This window comes from Phyllostomus discolor, chromosome 11 (genome assembly GCF_004126475.2).
Source record: "Phyllostomus discolor isolate MPI-MPIP mPhyDis1 chromosome 11, mPhyDis1.pri.v3, whole genome shotgun sequence".
NCBI classification, from domain to species: Eukaryota; Metazoa; Chordata; class Mammalia; order Chiroptera; family Phyllostomidae; genus Phyllostomus; species Phyllostomus discolor.
In genome coordinates, this window is record NC_040913.2 from 66,578,524 (window position 1) to 66,594,387 (window position 15,864).

At 41.3% G+C, this 15,864-nt stretch overlaps 1 protein-coding gene across 8 annotated transcripts in view; it reads left to right on the plus strand.

Moving 5' to 3' along the window:
* ATP11A (ATPase phospholipid transporting 11A) overlaps positions 1-15,864 on the plus strand; it is a 142,776-nt gene that overhangs the window by 70,887 nt on the left and 56,025 nt on the right. For all 8 annotated transcript variants that reach the window (XM_036011468.1, XM_036011470.1, XM_036011469.1 and 5 more), the window contains exons 3-5: positions 6,629-6,718; positions 7,501-7,581; positions 10,124-10,231. In XM_036011468.1, the coding sequence (XP_035867361.1) occupies positions 6,629-6,718; positions 7,501-7,581; positions 10,124-10,231 (279 nt within the window). The remainder of the gene's footprint in view (positions 1-6,628; positions 6,719-7,500; positions 7,582-10,123; positions 10,232-15,864) is intronic.

The window sequence follows — 15,864 nt, forward strand, 5'->3', positions numbered from 1 at the left end:
TAGCTGACTTTGACGAATAAGGTAAATGATGGCTTTCCAGATTATGGAGCACTTTCCCTTTAGGGGCCACACACACACGTGTCCATGAAGGCACACGCACATCCCTGGGTTCACTAGATGTGTGGATCCGTGTGGGAGACGTACTTATTTTCTATGAGTTATCAAAGAGTGTCGGTTAACAATACTTGCACATAGAAAAACTCTGCTTTTCAAGGTAGTTTTTTAATGGAATTATTTTATTTTAAAACTGCAATGTAACATCATAATCATAATAGCAGCTTTAATCTCTAGAAACACGATGTGGGTAAATAATTGCTTATAGACAAAATCTCAACCAAATAAACATAGTACATGGTACACAGATATGACAAGTCTGAATAGTAGTGACATTTATAAATTTGACACAGTCTCAAGTAGAGATCACTAAAGATGATCTCTATTCATTATGTACTCTGTCAACCTACTAGTGTGGCCAAAGAAGAAAAAAATCTCAAAAGCATTTCTTTTTTAAATTAAAAAAATTTTTAAATTATAGTTGACATACAATATAATATTAGTTCTAGGTACACAACAGAGTGGTTAGACGTTTATGTAATTTATAGAGTACCCATTTTATACCATACGTAGTTATTACAATATTATTGACTGTGTTTCCTATGCTGTACTTCATATTCCTGTGACTATTTCTGTAACTGGCAATTTGTACTTCTTAATCCCTTCACTTTTTTCACTCACCTCCTCTCAAACCCCTCCCATCTGGCAATCATCAGTTTATTCTCTGTATCTATAGGTTTGTTTCTATCAAAACATTTCTTAAAAATCTACCTCTTTGCAGTACAAATGCCTTGAGAAATGGGTCAGTGCCCTGGCTCATTTGGTAGGAGCATCATCCCCAAACACCAAGGTGGTGGGTTCCATCCCTCGTCAGGGCAATTACAGGCATCAACCAATGAATGCAGGGGTGGGTGGAACAACAAATCGACGTTTCTCCCTCTCTCCCTTCTTCTCTCTCAAATCAATCTTTTTTTAATTTTTAAAAAAGAAACAAAGGGGCAATGCACTGGAAAAGCATTAAAATGTTGTGCCATGTGTGAACTTGTCAGGACAGGAGTCTGGGATAAGGTGAAAAAGCGTGTGACCTGCCCTCACTACCTAATGTCTCTCACCTGGGTAGGATGTTCGGTCAGAGGCACTTCAGCCACTGATCTAAGTCCCTCTGGGGACGAAGATTGGCCTTGAATGTTTCCGCCCCCAGTTTCTCCCAGTAGATGTGGAAAGTTCTCTACAAGCCTCCGCAGAGGAACTCTCTGAAGCTCAGAGCACCTGGTTGACTGGAGACATCAAAGGGCCTTCTTGATGCAATTGGCAGAATATAGCTGGAAGTCGAGGGATGCCTTTTTTCTTCTAAAAGCTCTGTCAATGTTTGGGGAAGAAAATTGAAAGCAGTGATTTCTAAATCCCATCCTTTGTTATCTGATTCAAGTTTTATAGCCAGTGTATTTTCGTATTTTTCTTTCAAATATTCCCACAGTCCATAGCCAATAATAAGCTTGAGATGCCTTGTCTTACCTCCTCACTCTACAATTCACCATCTTTTCTCCTTCTTTGTCTGGAATATCTTTTCCCTCCCTGTGGTGGCACCTTCCTGTCCCCAGCTGCCCTACATGAACTGGAGCTTCCAGAGCCTCCATGGTTTTAGACAACAGAAGTCCTGTGCAGGACATGGGGAATGATAAAGACTTACAGGTTCCTGGGGGCCCTTTTGAAGCTGTTTCTTCTCAAGAAAACGCCTTCATACCAGAAGACTCTACAGTAGGAACTAACAGAATTAAGTCAACATCCTTTCAGGAGGCGGGTCAGCTGAGGCTCCACAGAAGAGGGGTCAAGTGTTGAGTAAAGTGCTTACCGGCTTTCATCTCAGCTTAGAGAGGGGACTGTGCTCTCAAATTTATGTGTGTGCAGAGAATGATCTTCATTCCTCAAAGGGCAGAATTAGTAGCTTTATATCAGTAGATGATGGTGTGCAATTTCAAGGGAAGGTTATGTACAGGATCACCTCCATTGCTAATCAAATTCTGTTTGCATGAGGACCTGCGAAAGACAGGGGTTCAGAATCTAAGTTGGTAGCTGGGTGGACAGCAGCATTGATTTAGATCAACTGGAGAGGGAATCTCGAGCACATTATTGTTTTCATTTGAACACAGCTCAGGATATATGAAAAATACGATTGAATTTGTAAAACATAAGTTTACAAGCAAGTTTGGAGAATATATTTGTGGTAATGTATCTACCTTTTCTTGGAAAGGCAAATTATAGTTCCACCTTAACAGAAAAGACTGCTAGCTAAGACTTCTGAAGTTCACAGAAGTCAGAAGTGAATGCTCAGTAACTCCCATTTATCATGTGCATATTTATACTTGAGGATAAAAAGGCCAATCTAATTATGTTAAACTTCTGGACCTGCACCATAGAACACTTAGGGTGATCAGTGACTGATTCGAGTTCCATTCCTTTTTGGGGGAGACACACTAGACAGGTGTTGGATAGAAAATTGAAAACCATGAAATTACTCCCCAGCACGACCCCCTTTCCACCCTCCTGACCACATGCAGAACTGCCACTCGGGGCCTACCTGAGCTCACCCTGCTGGCCAATCCCGGACTCAAGAGAACAATGGAGCACTGCTTCTTCAGTTTCACAAAACTGTACTTTTGGGCACAAAATTCATGTGGCTCCCAGCTGCCCTAAGTTGCTACATAATTAAATAGTAGGCTCAGACTGTACTGTCACTCCATACCCTCAACAAAGCTAAGTAATTCTTGAGTATTGGCAAGGGAAAATTACCTCTACCAGTTAGATATGAGCCGTGTTTTTAATGACTTCCATGTCATTTAAGCTCTAAAACAACCCTGGGCGGTCACTATTACTTATTAAACCCAGCCTATTCCTGAGGACACCAAGACTCAGAACAACATGGATGAGCCGATCCTTCAGCCGTGCACTTCCTCGGCAGAGCCAGCACTGCCTCGCACTGTTCTGCTCACTCATTTTCCAACATTAGTCATCCAGATTTTGAGCATAACTTTCTATTTTTACATTCCTGTCTCCCAATCATAAATGAAAGAGAAACTTCAACTCCGTATGAATCGATTGCCTTTCCCAGGAGAGCAGCGCCTGGCCTGCAGCGAGCCTTTACGACTGTCCCTTGCACGGCTGTGGTGCTAGATCCACTTTCAGGCCATAGTAGCTGAGGCTTTAGTGCAGTTTCTGGGTGCTCTCATTTTACTTCCTGAGCGCTGGCAAAGAAGAACAGTATGCAGGGCTTTTCCCTCAGGGTTTTTCTTTCACCACATGACTAAAGGTAGACCAAGCGAGACTGTTCTCTTCTCTGTCATGAGCCATGCTCTCGGTGAGTGACTCAGAACCAGAGCGGATTCATGCACAGAGGAGAAGAGACTGGACGAAACTGAGCTCAGAAGCTCTTACCGCGTTCTCATTTCAGGGCTAATGACTCACAGAACAAACGCAAAGACGTTGGGCATGTAGTTTTTTGTGATGTTAAATAAATGCCAGGAATACTGATTGTCTTGTGTAATTTAAGACTTCCCGAAAGGCCTTATCATAAAGAGAGATTCTCTGATAGAGTCAGACTTCTCAGTTTCCTTACAGCAAGAAAACCCCATTTCACTCCATGCCTGTGGCTGCATGCCAGGGGTGCACTGCTAAGCACCGTTAAGTGACTACGTCACAACAGAAGGCAGGAGTTAATAGCCGAATATAGGTCGGAGTGTTTTATTATTCCTTGTAATACACAAAGCATTACTTTATATTGTGGCCCACATGTCTAAGTAAATATTTAGATCACTTAACAAAGATGAAAAATGTACAATTGGCCCACCATTATCACTTTTCCAGCTCTTATATAGGTAATGTTCATTTTATTTTATCCATGTTACTATTCATGCAGTCATGAATGTTTAAATTATCTCATTTGGTTTTCAATTTTATTATCATACATTATCAGGAATTAACTCTTTTTAATTACCTTGTAGTAGTAATCAGAGTAATAGCTTGTAGTAATTTTTTTTCTGTGAAACGTGGAAATTATAAAACTTAATGTCAAAGCTATAGCATGGGTCTTCCATGCATGATGAGAATAAATAAACCATTTAACTGACTTTAAATTCCAAATTTGTGCTGGTTACCTGGCAGACCAGAATTTAAAATTAAAAACACAGCACCATTACCATTTACATTAGCGCCAAAAAGAAAAGAAACACACACACACTTAAATAGAAATACTACAAAATATATGTAAGATCTATCAGAGGAAAACTAAACCATCAGTGAAAGAAATCAAAGAGGAATTAAGTAAATGGAGAGGTACTCCGTGTTCATGAGTAGGAAGACTCAACATTGTTAAGATGTGTGGGTTCTTAATCTGTAAATTCAACAGTGCTAACCCAAGTCCCACCGAGTTATATTGCAGGTATCAACAAACTGATTCTAATGAAAATCCAATGCTTGCATGAAAGACCCCAAAGAGCCAACACAGCGTTGAAAGAGAAGAGCGCACTTGGGAGACTGACACTGCCTGACTTGGTATTTTCTGTAGAGCTGCGTGGTGAAGACAGTGTGGTGCTGGTGGGAGAACAGACAAACAGATCAGCAGGACGGAATAGAGAGCCCAAACACAGACCCACAGGAACACAATCAACTGGTTTTTGACAGAGGAGCAAAGGCAGTACAATGGAGAAAGAAAAGTCCTTTCCACAAATGGCTAAAACAAATGGACATCCGTGTGCAAAAAAAAAAATCTAGACCGGCAATTTTCACCCAGTGTGCCACAAGAATTTTTAAAACAGCAATACCTATTTAGTCAGAGACACTGACCTCTTTTCCCTTAGCTTGTTAAATTAAAAAATGACAACAGCTAACACAACAGCCATGATCTGAATGAATCAAAATTATACCTAATTTTTTTGTCACATTGGCAAAAAATGTAGTATTTTTTTGGTGTGTTGCAGAATTTTAGTAATTAGTTTATGTGTGCCATGAGATGGAAAAGGTTGAAAAACGCCAATCTAGACAGTGATTCTGTACTTTTCACAAAGTTTACTCTAAATAGATTGATCATAGGCCTGAATGTAAAATGCACAATATAAAGATCCTAGATGGTAGCACAGGAGAAAATCTAGGTGACCTTGACTTTAGTAATGAGTTTTTTGATACAAAACCAGTAACACTAACCATGAAAGCTAAAATTGATTAAGATGGACTTTATTAAAATTAAAAGTTTCTGCTCTTCAAAAGACACTCTTAAGAGAATTGAAAGACAAGTCACTGAGAGAAGATATTTCCAAAACACATGTCCCGTAAAGGACTGGTATGAAATCATACGTGGGAGATAAGGGTGGGTACAGTGTGGTGGGTTTAGGACCTAGGAAATTGATTTCCTTTCTAAACCTCTGGAGACCCGGTTAGAGTAATTTCTTGGGGCCAACTTTAAAAGAGAACTAAAAATATGCCCACAATTGTCATGGGATGGGGGAACTACTCTTGTTTTCCTACTCATTAATGAACTTCATTATGAACTTGTGAAATGTAAATTAGAATAGAAAATGGAAATTCCCTATATACTCTCTAAGCAGTCAAAAACTTAAGACAAAGGACCTTTTTATTTAAACTGTGGCTATCCAGTGAAATTGATATAAAAACCAAATTCAGAATATGCTGGATATTAGGGCCATGCCAGACTTTGCTTATTATATTCTGTTTTCAAGAATTTATGTTTGAGATTCTGACATTAGCGGATCTCTTGACAGGAGAGCTGGGTAGCTACGTCTGGGTCTGCAGCACCAGCACGCACGCCTGGCTGGAGCTGATGTAGGTTCTGTTCCTCGTACAGACAGAGGGCAAGGGTCACTGTACAGACCGGGCAGGGCCCTTTCTCACTCTTCAGTAGGCTATCTTCAGAAAGGCAAAAACTTGTCAAATGGAATTTTCAAAACAATTTCCCAGCTCAGTGTTTACTGTAGATTGATGACATCTGGGACGTTGTTGTCTTCAGCCCAAGAGTTAGGGAACGTCTCTTCCGGTGGCAAAAATGTGGGGTTTGGACAATAAGTGGCAACCAGAACCGTTCTCCCCGCCTGCCTCTCCATGCCCTCTAAATAAGGGGGAAAGGCTCTTGTGTGTGGTGCTGGAGAACACATGAGAACATTGGCTTCTAGTTTAGCTTTCTGTTAGCATCTAGTCACACGCAGAAAGAGCTTATGGAGAAGTTACAATCAAGGAAAAATGCTAAACATGTATCTTTTGATTTAATAATCATAGGTTTATATTTTATGAAAGACATTTTGTAATAAAACTATTTTATTAAGCACTTTGCATTACTTTGGTTACTCTATAATGAGGTAAGTCACATTTCCTGGAGAGCACATTCTCTGTTAGCAGTTTGTTTTTGTGGTCAACAAATTGATAAAATGTCTACAAACACTCTACATGTTGAACTATGAATTTTGTATCTAAAAACTAAACGTTTTGTACTTTGAGATCCGGTGCTACTACTTATCATGTAAAGTAAAATGTGATCAAAATGACACCTCTTTGTTCTTTTTTTCTATAGTACACATTTTGGAACTTCATACCCAAGAACTTATTTGAACAATTCAGAAGAATCGCCAACTTTTATTTTCTTATCATATTTCTGGTACAGGTAAGGCCAGTGACCTTTTAGTCTCGGGTGAGGAACCATGGTTTGCTCATAAGGAAGGAGCGAGGACTCGGGCCACTCATCTACAGTTTCCTCCTCTATTTTCTTCAAGGACAGTGTGCCGGTTCAGAAAGACTTGTGTGCTAAAACACACACATGAACACTCTGTGTTTGAGTTGGTTCTGGCTATCTTCCAGCACTGGAGGGGCGATCAGGAGCTTCCTGATTTTTAGGAGAAATTCACCTGCCCAGCTAAGCATTATTACCCTTCCTAAGCGTGCATAGATTCTCCCAAGAAAACACAGAGAGAGAGCGGGTGGGGAAGGAGAGTGAAAACTACAATGAGGTTTGAATTAAGGGGCAATAGATCAGATATATTTTAAGAACAGCAACCCAGTTTATCTCAGTCATTCAAAATACAACTGAAGGATTTTTTAAATTCCCCCCACATTAAGTTATCCAAATAATGTAGTTAAAGTGTGGCACCAGAAACAGGGTAGTAAATTATAATAAAATGTACATTGGCATCAGACTTGTGTCTTTGCCACAGCTAACATCATTTTCTTAAGCATTTCCCTTAATTTAAAGAACTGCCCCTCAGTTTTATAGTAAGATAGGATGATGTACTTCTTAGCTAATTTATCTGTAGTGATGGGGTAACAGTAAAGTAATTTAAAATAAGTGAAGGGAAATGTTTGGTGGTGGTGTAATGAGGCCTGTCAGTCTGTCCAAAGTCACTAACGCGTGTTTTTGAAAATGGCTCTACAATTCTCTTTCGTTTGCAGTTGATAATTGATACACCCACAAGTCCAGTAACGAGTGGACTTCCACTGTTCTTTGTCATTACTGTCACAGCTATCAAACAGGTAAGAATTTTACAGGCAGAGGAAGAAGGCTGTTATTTTTGTTGTATAATGTCGCCTCTTACCTGAAGCAAAGTAATCAGATTTGTTTTAGCCATTTTACAAAAAAATTAAACTGTATTTTAAAAATTCATTTTTATACTTTTTTTAGATGGAAACTCAAGTTAAAATAATAGAGATTATGTAACTTAGTTGCTAATTCAGTGCCCATGAGTTTGAGGAGGAAACTATGGTTTTCACCTGAATCAGCCAGGGGTGGTGCGTGATTTCCGAAGAGCTGCTTAACCTGACTGCGTTCTCCACCGTCTCCCCTGCAAGGCTCTGCTACCTGCAGAGGGTCTGGGATGTGGCTTCACAGTAGCATGCTAAGTCCTGACTCACTCGTCAGGTCGGTGTGGATCGAACTGTTCTTTCTGGTCCAGAGGAATAAAGCCAGTGACTAACAGTGAAAAGAATGCATCTCATTTATTTACACTGTCCAGTTAGCCAGTTTTGTGTGGCAGCCACCACCACCACCATCTAGTTCCAGAAAATTTCCACCACATCACAGCTCATGGGCACTGACGTGTAGCCACATCTGGAGCTGTAGACCTCTCTCTGGGCAGCTGGCTTCCCTTTCATGCGCTGGGAGATATTGCAGAGAAGTAGTAGTTCATCACCCTTAACTCGAATGCACTTTCACATCCAACGAAATCCAATTCAAAGGCGTGTTAGTCTAGAAAACACCAAATGCTTGGTCTGAAAGTGAGTGTTTCCTCCTGTTGGGGAAAGAATTAGAAATTATGCCTATTTAAGACCTATTATGCCTACTTAAAAGGATTTAACAGAGTTGTTAGTTACGAGAATTAGGTCAGGCTGCTTTTACGAGGCTTGAGCTGGTATCTGAGTTGACATAGAACAGTTCATATTGGTAATTTCCAATGCTTGTTACCATCAATAAACTGCATATGTATGTGGAAAACTATACCCAACTTTTTGTGGGTATCACAGTGAATCAGGAATTTTACTCAGTTTGCTAAGAATCTGGGTGGCCAGATTCAATAAAAGACATAGTCGGGAACTGTGTATGGGCTCACCTGTACTTTTTCAGGGAGAATATTTAAGTTCAGCTGGTAGAAATGTGATTGGTACTGGGTTTCTTAAGGACTTTTGTTCAGTTCATATTAAAAGCCTGAAAGTCTTATCTGTCCTTTGACTCAAACATTTTCTTTTTAAGAACCTATACTGAGAATATATAGTGGGTATGTACAAAAATACAATTGTAAAGATGTTTATCAGAAATATATTTATAACTACAACCCAAATTGCTATGGAAAAATGTCCATGATATGTCGGGGGTACAAAGCAGAATGGTATGTGCAGTATGTTTCTAATTTTGAAAAACTACACCCCCACAGGCTAAAATTATGTTTATGTATAATTTTATGGCTATATTAATAATTAATACATTAATATACTTTGCAGAATGATAGGATTAGTTTCTTTTGGGGGAGAAGTGATTTATGTATTTCTTAGTTTTGTCCACAGACCACATAATATTTTGTAACATAGAAGGTAAAAACTGATTTGTGGGAGTTATTTCTGCTTCTTTTATTTGGATCTTGATTTTATCTTCAAAAATGCATTCTCCTGCATGAGTTGCAAAGTGGAAACAAGAAAATCAGGCAGAAGACACAGTGGAACACAACCTAGATATACCATTAAAAACTACTTTTCTTTTCTAATTTTCTGCATTATACATATCCTTTACTCATTTATTCTATAGATGTGATTAAGTTTTTTTGTTGAACAAGAGACATTCCAGTGAGGGAGGCAGACACCAAGAAGCTGTGTGTACATGCACATGTACATGTGCGTGTACATACACATACCCACATGTGCATTATAGGGCATTATGGTCTTAGTGGTGGGGCCCTGTCTGATACATGCACTTGGATGGGGAACCAGGTGAGTTCAGAGGAAGGGGAACCGGAAAACCCCTGCCCCAGACCTCAGGCCATGAGAGACCCTGGCCACTCAGGGACCTCAGACCATGGCCCTGACAGTGAGCCACCTGGTGTGTCACCTCAGTGGACTCAAGAATGGCCATTCCACATGTCTAGCCTGGATAAGTTTGGGAAAACCCCATTAGATGACATACAGTTGGGGCTCCCAGGAGTGACCGGCTGGTCATGTCCTCATTCAGTCCAGGGAGGGCCAAGGAAGGGTGGGACCTTGACCAGGGGACCCAAAGAAGTGGAAGACCAGGACCCACTTGTGGGAAAAGTGCCAGGACTCGCCAGTGGGTGGGTTTCAGGTGTGAGAAAAACGAGACTATAAGGTGTCTTGTGGTTTACTGCAGCCTCATAGTCCTTCTGAGGACACGGCTGGGAACACAGGGCCTCAGGGCTCTGGCCACCTCGCCTGTCCAGGGGCCGAGCCTGGCTGTACCTCACTCACACTCGTGGCCCTTTGGAGCAAAGTCCAGAAGGGTGGGCTCAGAGCTTAGGGACCCTCTGTGTTTCTCTCACTTGTCACATGGGATTCTTTCTTTTTGTTCTTTTAGGGCTATGAAGACTGGCTTCGCCACAAAGCAGACAACGCCATGAACCAGTGCCCTGTCCATTTCATCCAGCATGGCAAGCTAGTTCGGAAGCAGAGCCGAAAGCTGAGAGTGAGTGACAATGGACACAATCACCTGGCCCCAAGCCAGTAACATTTGAAAAAACAATGTGGCAGGGTTTTTTTATTCATTAGACACCCAAACTCTAAAACCTCTTCCCCCAAATATTTCAGGCAAATTCTTACACTAGCTTTTCTTTTTTTACTTACTTACTTACTTAATTTTTAGAGTTTTAATAAACTTTATTTTTTAGAGCAGGTTTAGGTTCACAGAAAAATTGAACAGAAAGTACAGAAATTTCCCATATATACTCTGTCCCGCCACTATCAGCAGCTCTGCCAGGGTTACCTGAAGTTTATGAGGTCATACCAGTAATTTTCAATGTTTTTTGTCTCATGGCACACATAAGCTAATTAAAAGAAAATAGATATAATTTTGATTCATTCACTCTGGACGGCTCTTGTTGTTTGGCTATTGTCTTTTTTTTTTTTCTGACTATCTAAGGGAAAAGATGTCAAGTGCCCCTGACTAATAGTTGGGTATTGTGTGTTTTAAAAATTCTTGCAGCACACCAGTTGAAAACCAGTCAAAAAGAGAAAAGCTCTAAACACTTAGAAAATCTGTTTTAGAGCAAGGCAAAATCATATTAATATAAACTTTAGTAGTTGGAAATTGGTTCTAAAAACTCACTGAATTTTTTTAAGTATATTTTATTGATTATGCTGTTACTGTTGTCCCATTTTTTCTCCCCTTTCTTCCCCTCCGCCCTGCACCACCCTCCCACCAGCATTCCCCCATCTTAGTTCATGTCCATGGGTTGTTCATATAAATTCTTTGGCTTCTCTATTTCCTATCTATTTGTAACCTCCCCCTGCCTATTTTGTGCCTACCATTAATACTTCTTATTGCATGTACCTTTTCCCCCATTCTCTCCCTGCCCCTTCCCCACTGATAACCCTCCATGTAATCTCCATTTCTGTGATTCTGTTCCTGTTCTAGTTGTTTGCTTAGTTTGTTTTTGTTTTTGTTTTTTAGGTTCAGTTGTGGATAGGTGTGAGTTTGTTGTCATTTTATTATTCATAGTTTTGATCTTCTTGTTTTTCTTAGATAAGTCCCTTCAACATTTCATATAATAGGGTATTGGTGGTGATGAGCTCCTTTAACTTGACCTTATCTGGGAAGCACTTTATCTGCCCTTCCATTCTAAATGATAGCTTTGCTGGATAGAGTAATCTGGGATGTAGGTCCTTGCCTTTCATGACTTGGAATACTTCTTTCCAGCCCCTTGCCTGCAAGGTCTCTTTTGAGAAATCAGCTGACAGTGTGATGGGAACGCCTTTGTAGGTAACTGTCTCCTTTTTTCTTGCTGCTTCTAGGATTCTCTCCTTATCTTCCATTTTGGGTAATGTAATATGATGTGCCTTGGTGTGTGCTTCCTTGAGTCTAACTTCTTTGGGACTCTCTGAGCTTCCTGGGCTTCCTTTCTTTAGGAAGTCTATTTCCTTACCCAGGTAGGGGAAGTTCTTCTTCACTATGTTTTCAAATAAGTTTTCAATTTCTTGTTCTTTTCTCTTTCTGGCACCCCTATGACTTGGATGTTGGAACATATAAAGTTGTCCTGAAGGTTCTTAAGCCTCTCCTCATTGTTTTGAATTCTTGTTTCTTCATTCTGTTCTGCTTGAATGTTTATTTCTTCCTTCTGGTCCAAATTGTTGATTTTAGTCCCAGTTTCCTTCCCTTCACTATTAGTTCCCTGTATATTTTTCTTTATTTCACTTTGCATAGCCTTCACTTTTTCCCCTATTTTGTGACCATACTCAACCATTTCTGTGAGCATCCTGATTACCAGTGTTTTGAACTCTGCATCTGATATGTTGGCTATCTCTTTGTCGCTTAATTCTTTTTCTGGAGTTTTGATCTGTTCTTTTCATTTGGGCCATATTTCTTTGTCTCTGTGCACCTGTTACATAGTAAGGGGTGGAACCTTAGGTATTTGCCAGGGTGAGGAAACCCACCTTGCTGTGTTGTGGCGCTGTCTGTGCAGGAGAAGTCTGAGAGGGAACAATGCCACTTGCTCAGCTTTCCACCGGCTTGCAGTTACTTCCTCCGCTACCCACAAGCAAATTGGGCCCTTCTGGTGCTGATTCCTGGGTGGGTGGGTCTGTGTACATTCTAGGACCCTGTGGGTCTCTAATGGACTCTTCTGTGATGCTGGGAGTTTCTTCTACAACCTCAACCCCCAAATGTATTTTCAGTTGGTGGCTTTGAGACTTTATTTCCCCACACTGGAACCCTGGGTTGTGTGATCTGTTTCATTCCCCAGTTGTTCCTCCCGGTTTACCCTCATGGAAATGTGGGACCACCAGCCACCGCCTCTCCCACCTGGCTCTCCAGCTGCTGCCTTGCCACGAGTCCTCTCTGCTCGAGCTGCCCATCTTTGCCCCTCCTTCTGGTCTCGATGAATGTTTCTTCTTTAACTCCTTGGTTGTCAGACTTCCATACAGTTTGATTTTGTGGCAGTTCTGGTTATTTTTTGTTTTTAAATTTATTGTTGTCCTTCTTTAGGTTGTGTGAGGAGCAAAGTGTATCTACCTACTCCTCCATTTTGGCCTCACTGAAGTTTTCATTTTAATTGTTTCCAGTGAATGATTAGTATAACTGATGTAATTTTATGCCTCCAAATGTGTGTTTAGATTAAGTGGATTACATTCAGACCTCCACTAGCTGTTTGGAAGCACCTGTATGTATAAAAATGATAGGTGTAATTTTACAGGTTGTCTGGGGTAATGTTTAGCTGTGACCTGAGAGGTGGAGCCCAGCTGTCCTCCTCCGTCACTTTCTCCCATCCTTGTCGCCTTGCCCACGCCTTTTCTCCCCCACCCACCGACCTTGCTTCCTTGCCGGCAGCCCCACTGTCTCTCTGGGCTCCTTTCCTGCCCAGAAATTGTGGTGGGGCCATCAGGAAGTTGCAGTAAAGGAGTGTTGTCAGCCCTCGCACACAGTGACAGAAAATGGGCCTTCGCTGTCAGGTGCCTCCTGAGGAGGGGTGGCCCTGTCAGCCCGGGGATCAGTGGCTGTCTCAGGAAAAGCACAGAGTCCAGGATATGAGAATACGCACCAGGAGGCATGCTCACTTGTCATCAGCATGTGATCCATCTTTGTTAGCCTGCTTTCAGATGTTGTGTGTATTATACCTGCTATTGCATGTATTTTCAAGTTTTTAAACAACCTTTTCTTTGTTTTATAAATTTTACTGTCCAGGTGTTTTAGTCATTCTGAATGAGCTTCCCCTCAGCCTGCACTGGCGATGTTTTCCCAGTGGTCATGGGGTCAGGGAGGTGGGGGGCTGGGTGCATGGGCCTGGCAGCTGTGGGAAGAGTGGTGGGGACCCCGTGCATGTGTTAACAGGCTCCTTCAAAGGGATCCCAGGCCCTAAATGCAGTTTCTTTGAACAATTCTATTTCCTTTGTAAAGTCATCTGTACTTTTTTTTTATTATTTTTTAAATTACAGTTGGCATACTGTATTAGTTTCAGTTGTATGACATTCATATACCTTACAAATTGATCACCCCTATAAGTCTAGTAGCCATTTGGCACCATACATAGTTATTACAGTATTGTTGACTGTATTCCTATAGTTTATATCCCCGTGACTATTTTTATAACTAGCAATTTGTTACTTTTACTAAACATCTCTTTCTTTAAAAACACACCTAAACAGTGTCTACCAGCAGAAAACTGAATCTTTAATGCATCAATCTCCTATGGGAAGTGTCTGCTCCGTGTCCAGCCTGCTCTGAGCTGGGGATTCTAAGCCGACCATGTGAGACGAGGAAGAGAGATCAGGCTGCCCTTGCAGCTCCAGGCACCCACTCCCGGGGGCCAGCCCGGGTCAGGCTGTAGGCAGCTGTTGGGAAAGAAACCTGCAGCCTGTCCATCAGTTTCAGGAATGTCCCTACATAAACGGGATCACGCAGTTTGAAACCTTCTGGGATTGGCTTTTTTCACTCAGCCTAATTCCCTTGATTTCACCCTGTTGTGTGTGTCGGTACCTACTTCGGTTTATCGGAGACCATGGTGTGGGCAGACCGGAGTTTGTTTGCATTCAAAGGTTGAAGGACATTTAGGTATTTTCTAGTTTGGGGGTATCGTGAATAAAGCTGCAATGAACATTTGTGTACGGATTTTTGTGTGAATAAAACTTCCATGTCTCTGGTATAAAAACTCACGAGTTGAATTGCTGGGTCATAGAGTAAATCCATTTTTAGTTTTAAAAGGAATTGTCGAAAATTTTCCCAGAGTGCTGGAAATTTTACTTTCCCATAAGCAGTGTATGAGAGATCCAATTCCTCCACATTCTCGTCAGCATTTGGTGATCTGGTGTTGGCCCTGTTTTTTATTTGTCATTCTGCTATCTCAGTGTGGTTTGAATTTGTATTTCCCTCGTGGCTAACTATGTTGAGTATCTTCCCATGTGCTTATTTGTCATCTTACATCCTCGGGGGCCGGGGGGGGGGGCAGGGATTTTTATTGATGAATTTTGAATGTTTATATAGTCTAAATATTAGTTCTTTGTCAGAAATCCATTAATGAGGTTTTCACAAAGACAATTTTAAAAATTTGAGGAAGTCCAATTTATTGATTTTTTTTCTTTCCTTTTATGGGTTGTACTTTCAGTGTCAAGATTAAGATCTCTTTGCCTAACCTGGAGCCCAGAGATGTTCTCCCGTGCTTTTTACTAACAGTTTTATAGTTTTGTGTTTTACATTTAAGTTCATGATTCATGTGGAATTAATTTGCATCTAAAATGTGAGGTTTAGGGCAAAGTTTCCCCCTTTGTTTTAAAGGTTTCATTTATTTATTTCTAGAGAAAGGGGAAGGAAGGGAGATAGAGAGACAGAAACATCATTGCGCAAGAGACACATCTATCAGTTGCCTCTCGCACACCCCCTACCAGGGGACTAGCCCACTAGGCTGGCATGTGCCCTGACTGGGAATCAAACTGGCAACCTTTTGGTTGGGAGGCCTGTGCTCAATCCACTGAGCCACACCAGCGAAGGCAAAGTTCCCTGGTTTTTTTACCTATGACTGCCCAGTTGTTCTACCATCATTTTTGGAAAGGCGGTTCCTCCTCCATTGAATTGCTTTTGTACCTTTGTCAGAAGTCAGTATGCATGTTTGTGTGGGTCAGTTCCAGTGTCTTTTGTTCTGTTTCACTGGTCTCTGGCCAGTCCTCCGCCAGTCCCAGCCCAGTCCTGGTCACTACCGCTGCATGGAAAGCCTTTGTGTTGGCAGGGTGACACCCCCACTTCATTCTTCTTGTTAAAGACTGTTGGAGCTGTTCTAGGGCCTGCACCTTTCCACATAAGTTTTAGAATAAGCCCATCTGTGTCTATGAAAATCTTTGCTAGAATTTTGGTAGGAATTTCACTGAACCCAGAGGTCTGTTTGAGGATTAGTCCTCCGATTTTAAGTTCTCAGACACTCAGTTGGAACAATAATGGAGTGTGACAGGGGACTCCACTTATGGCCTAGACAGAAGCATGGCAATGTCCTGATTCTGGGAGCGCTTTGCATGTGGCAGCAGGAACATCCAAGTGATTGGAAAGATTTTGAACCCTCTAGCTTGGTGCGGTCCAGATTGGTGGGGTTTTGATGGTTATTTACCTTTTAGATCCAAAGT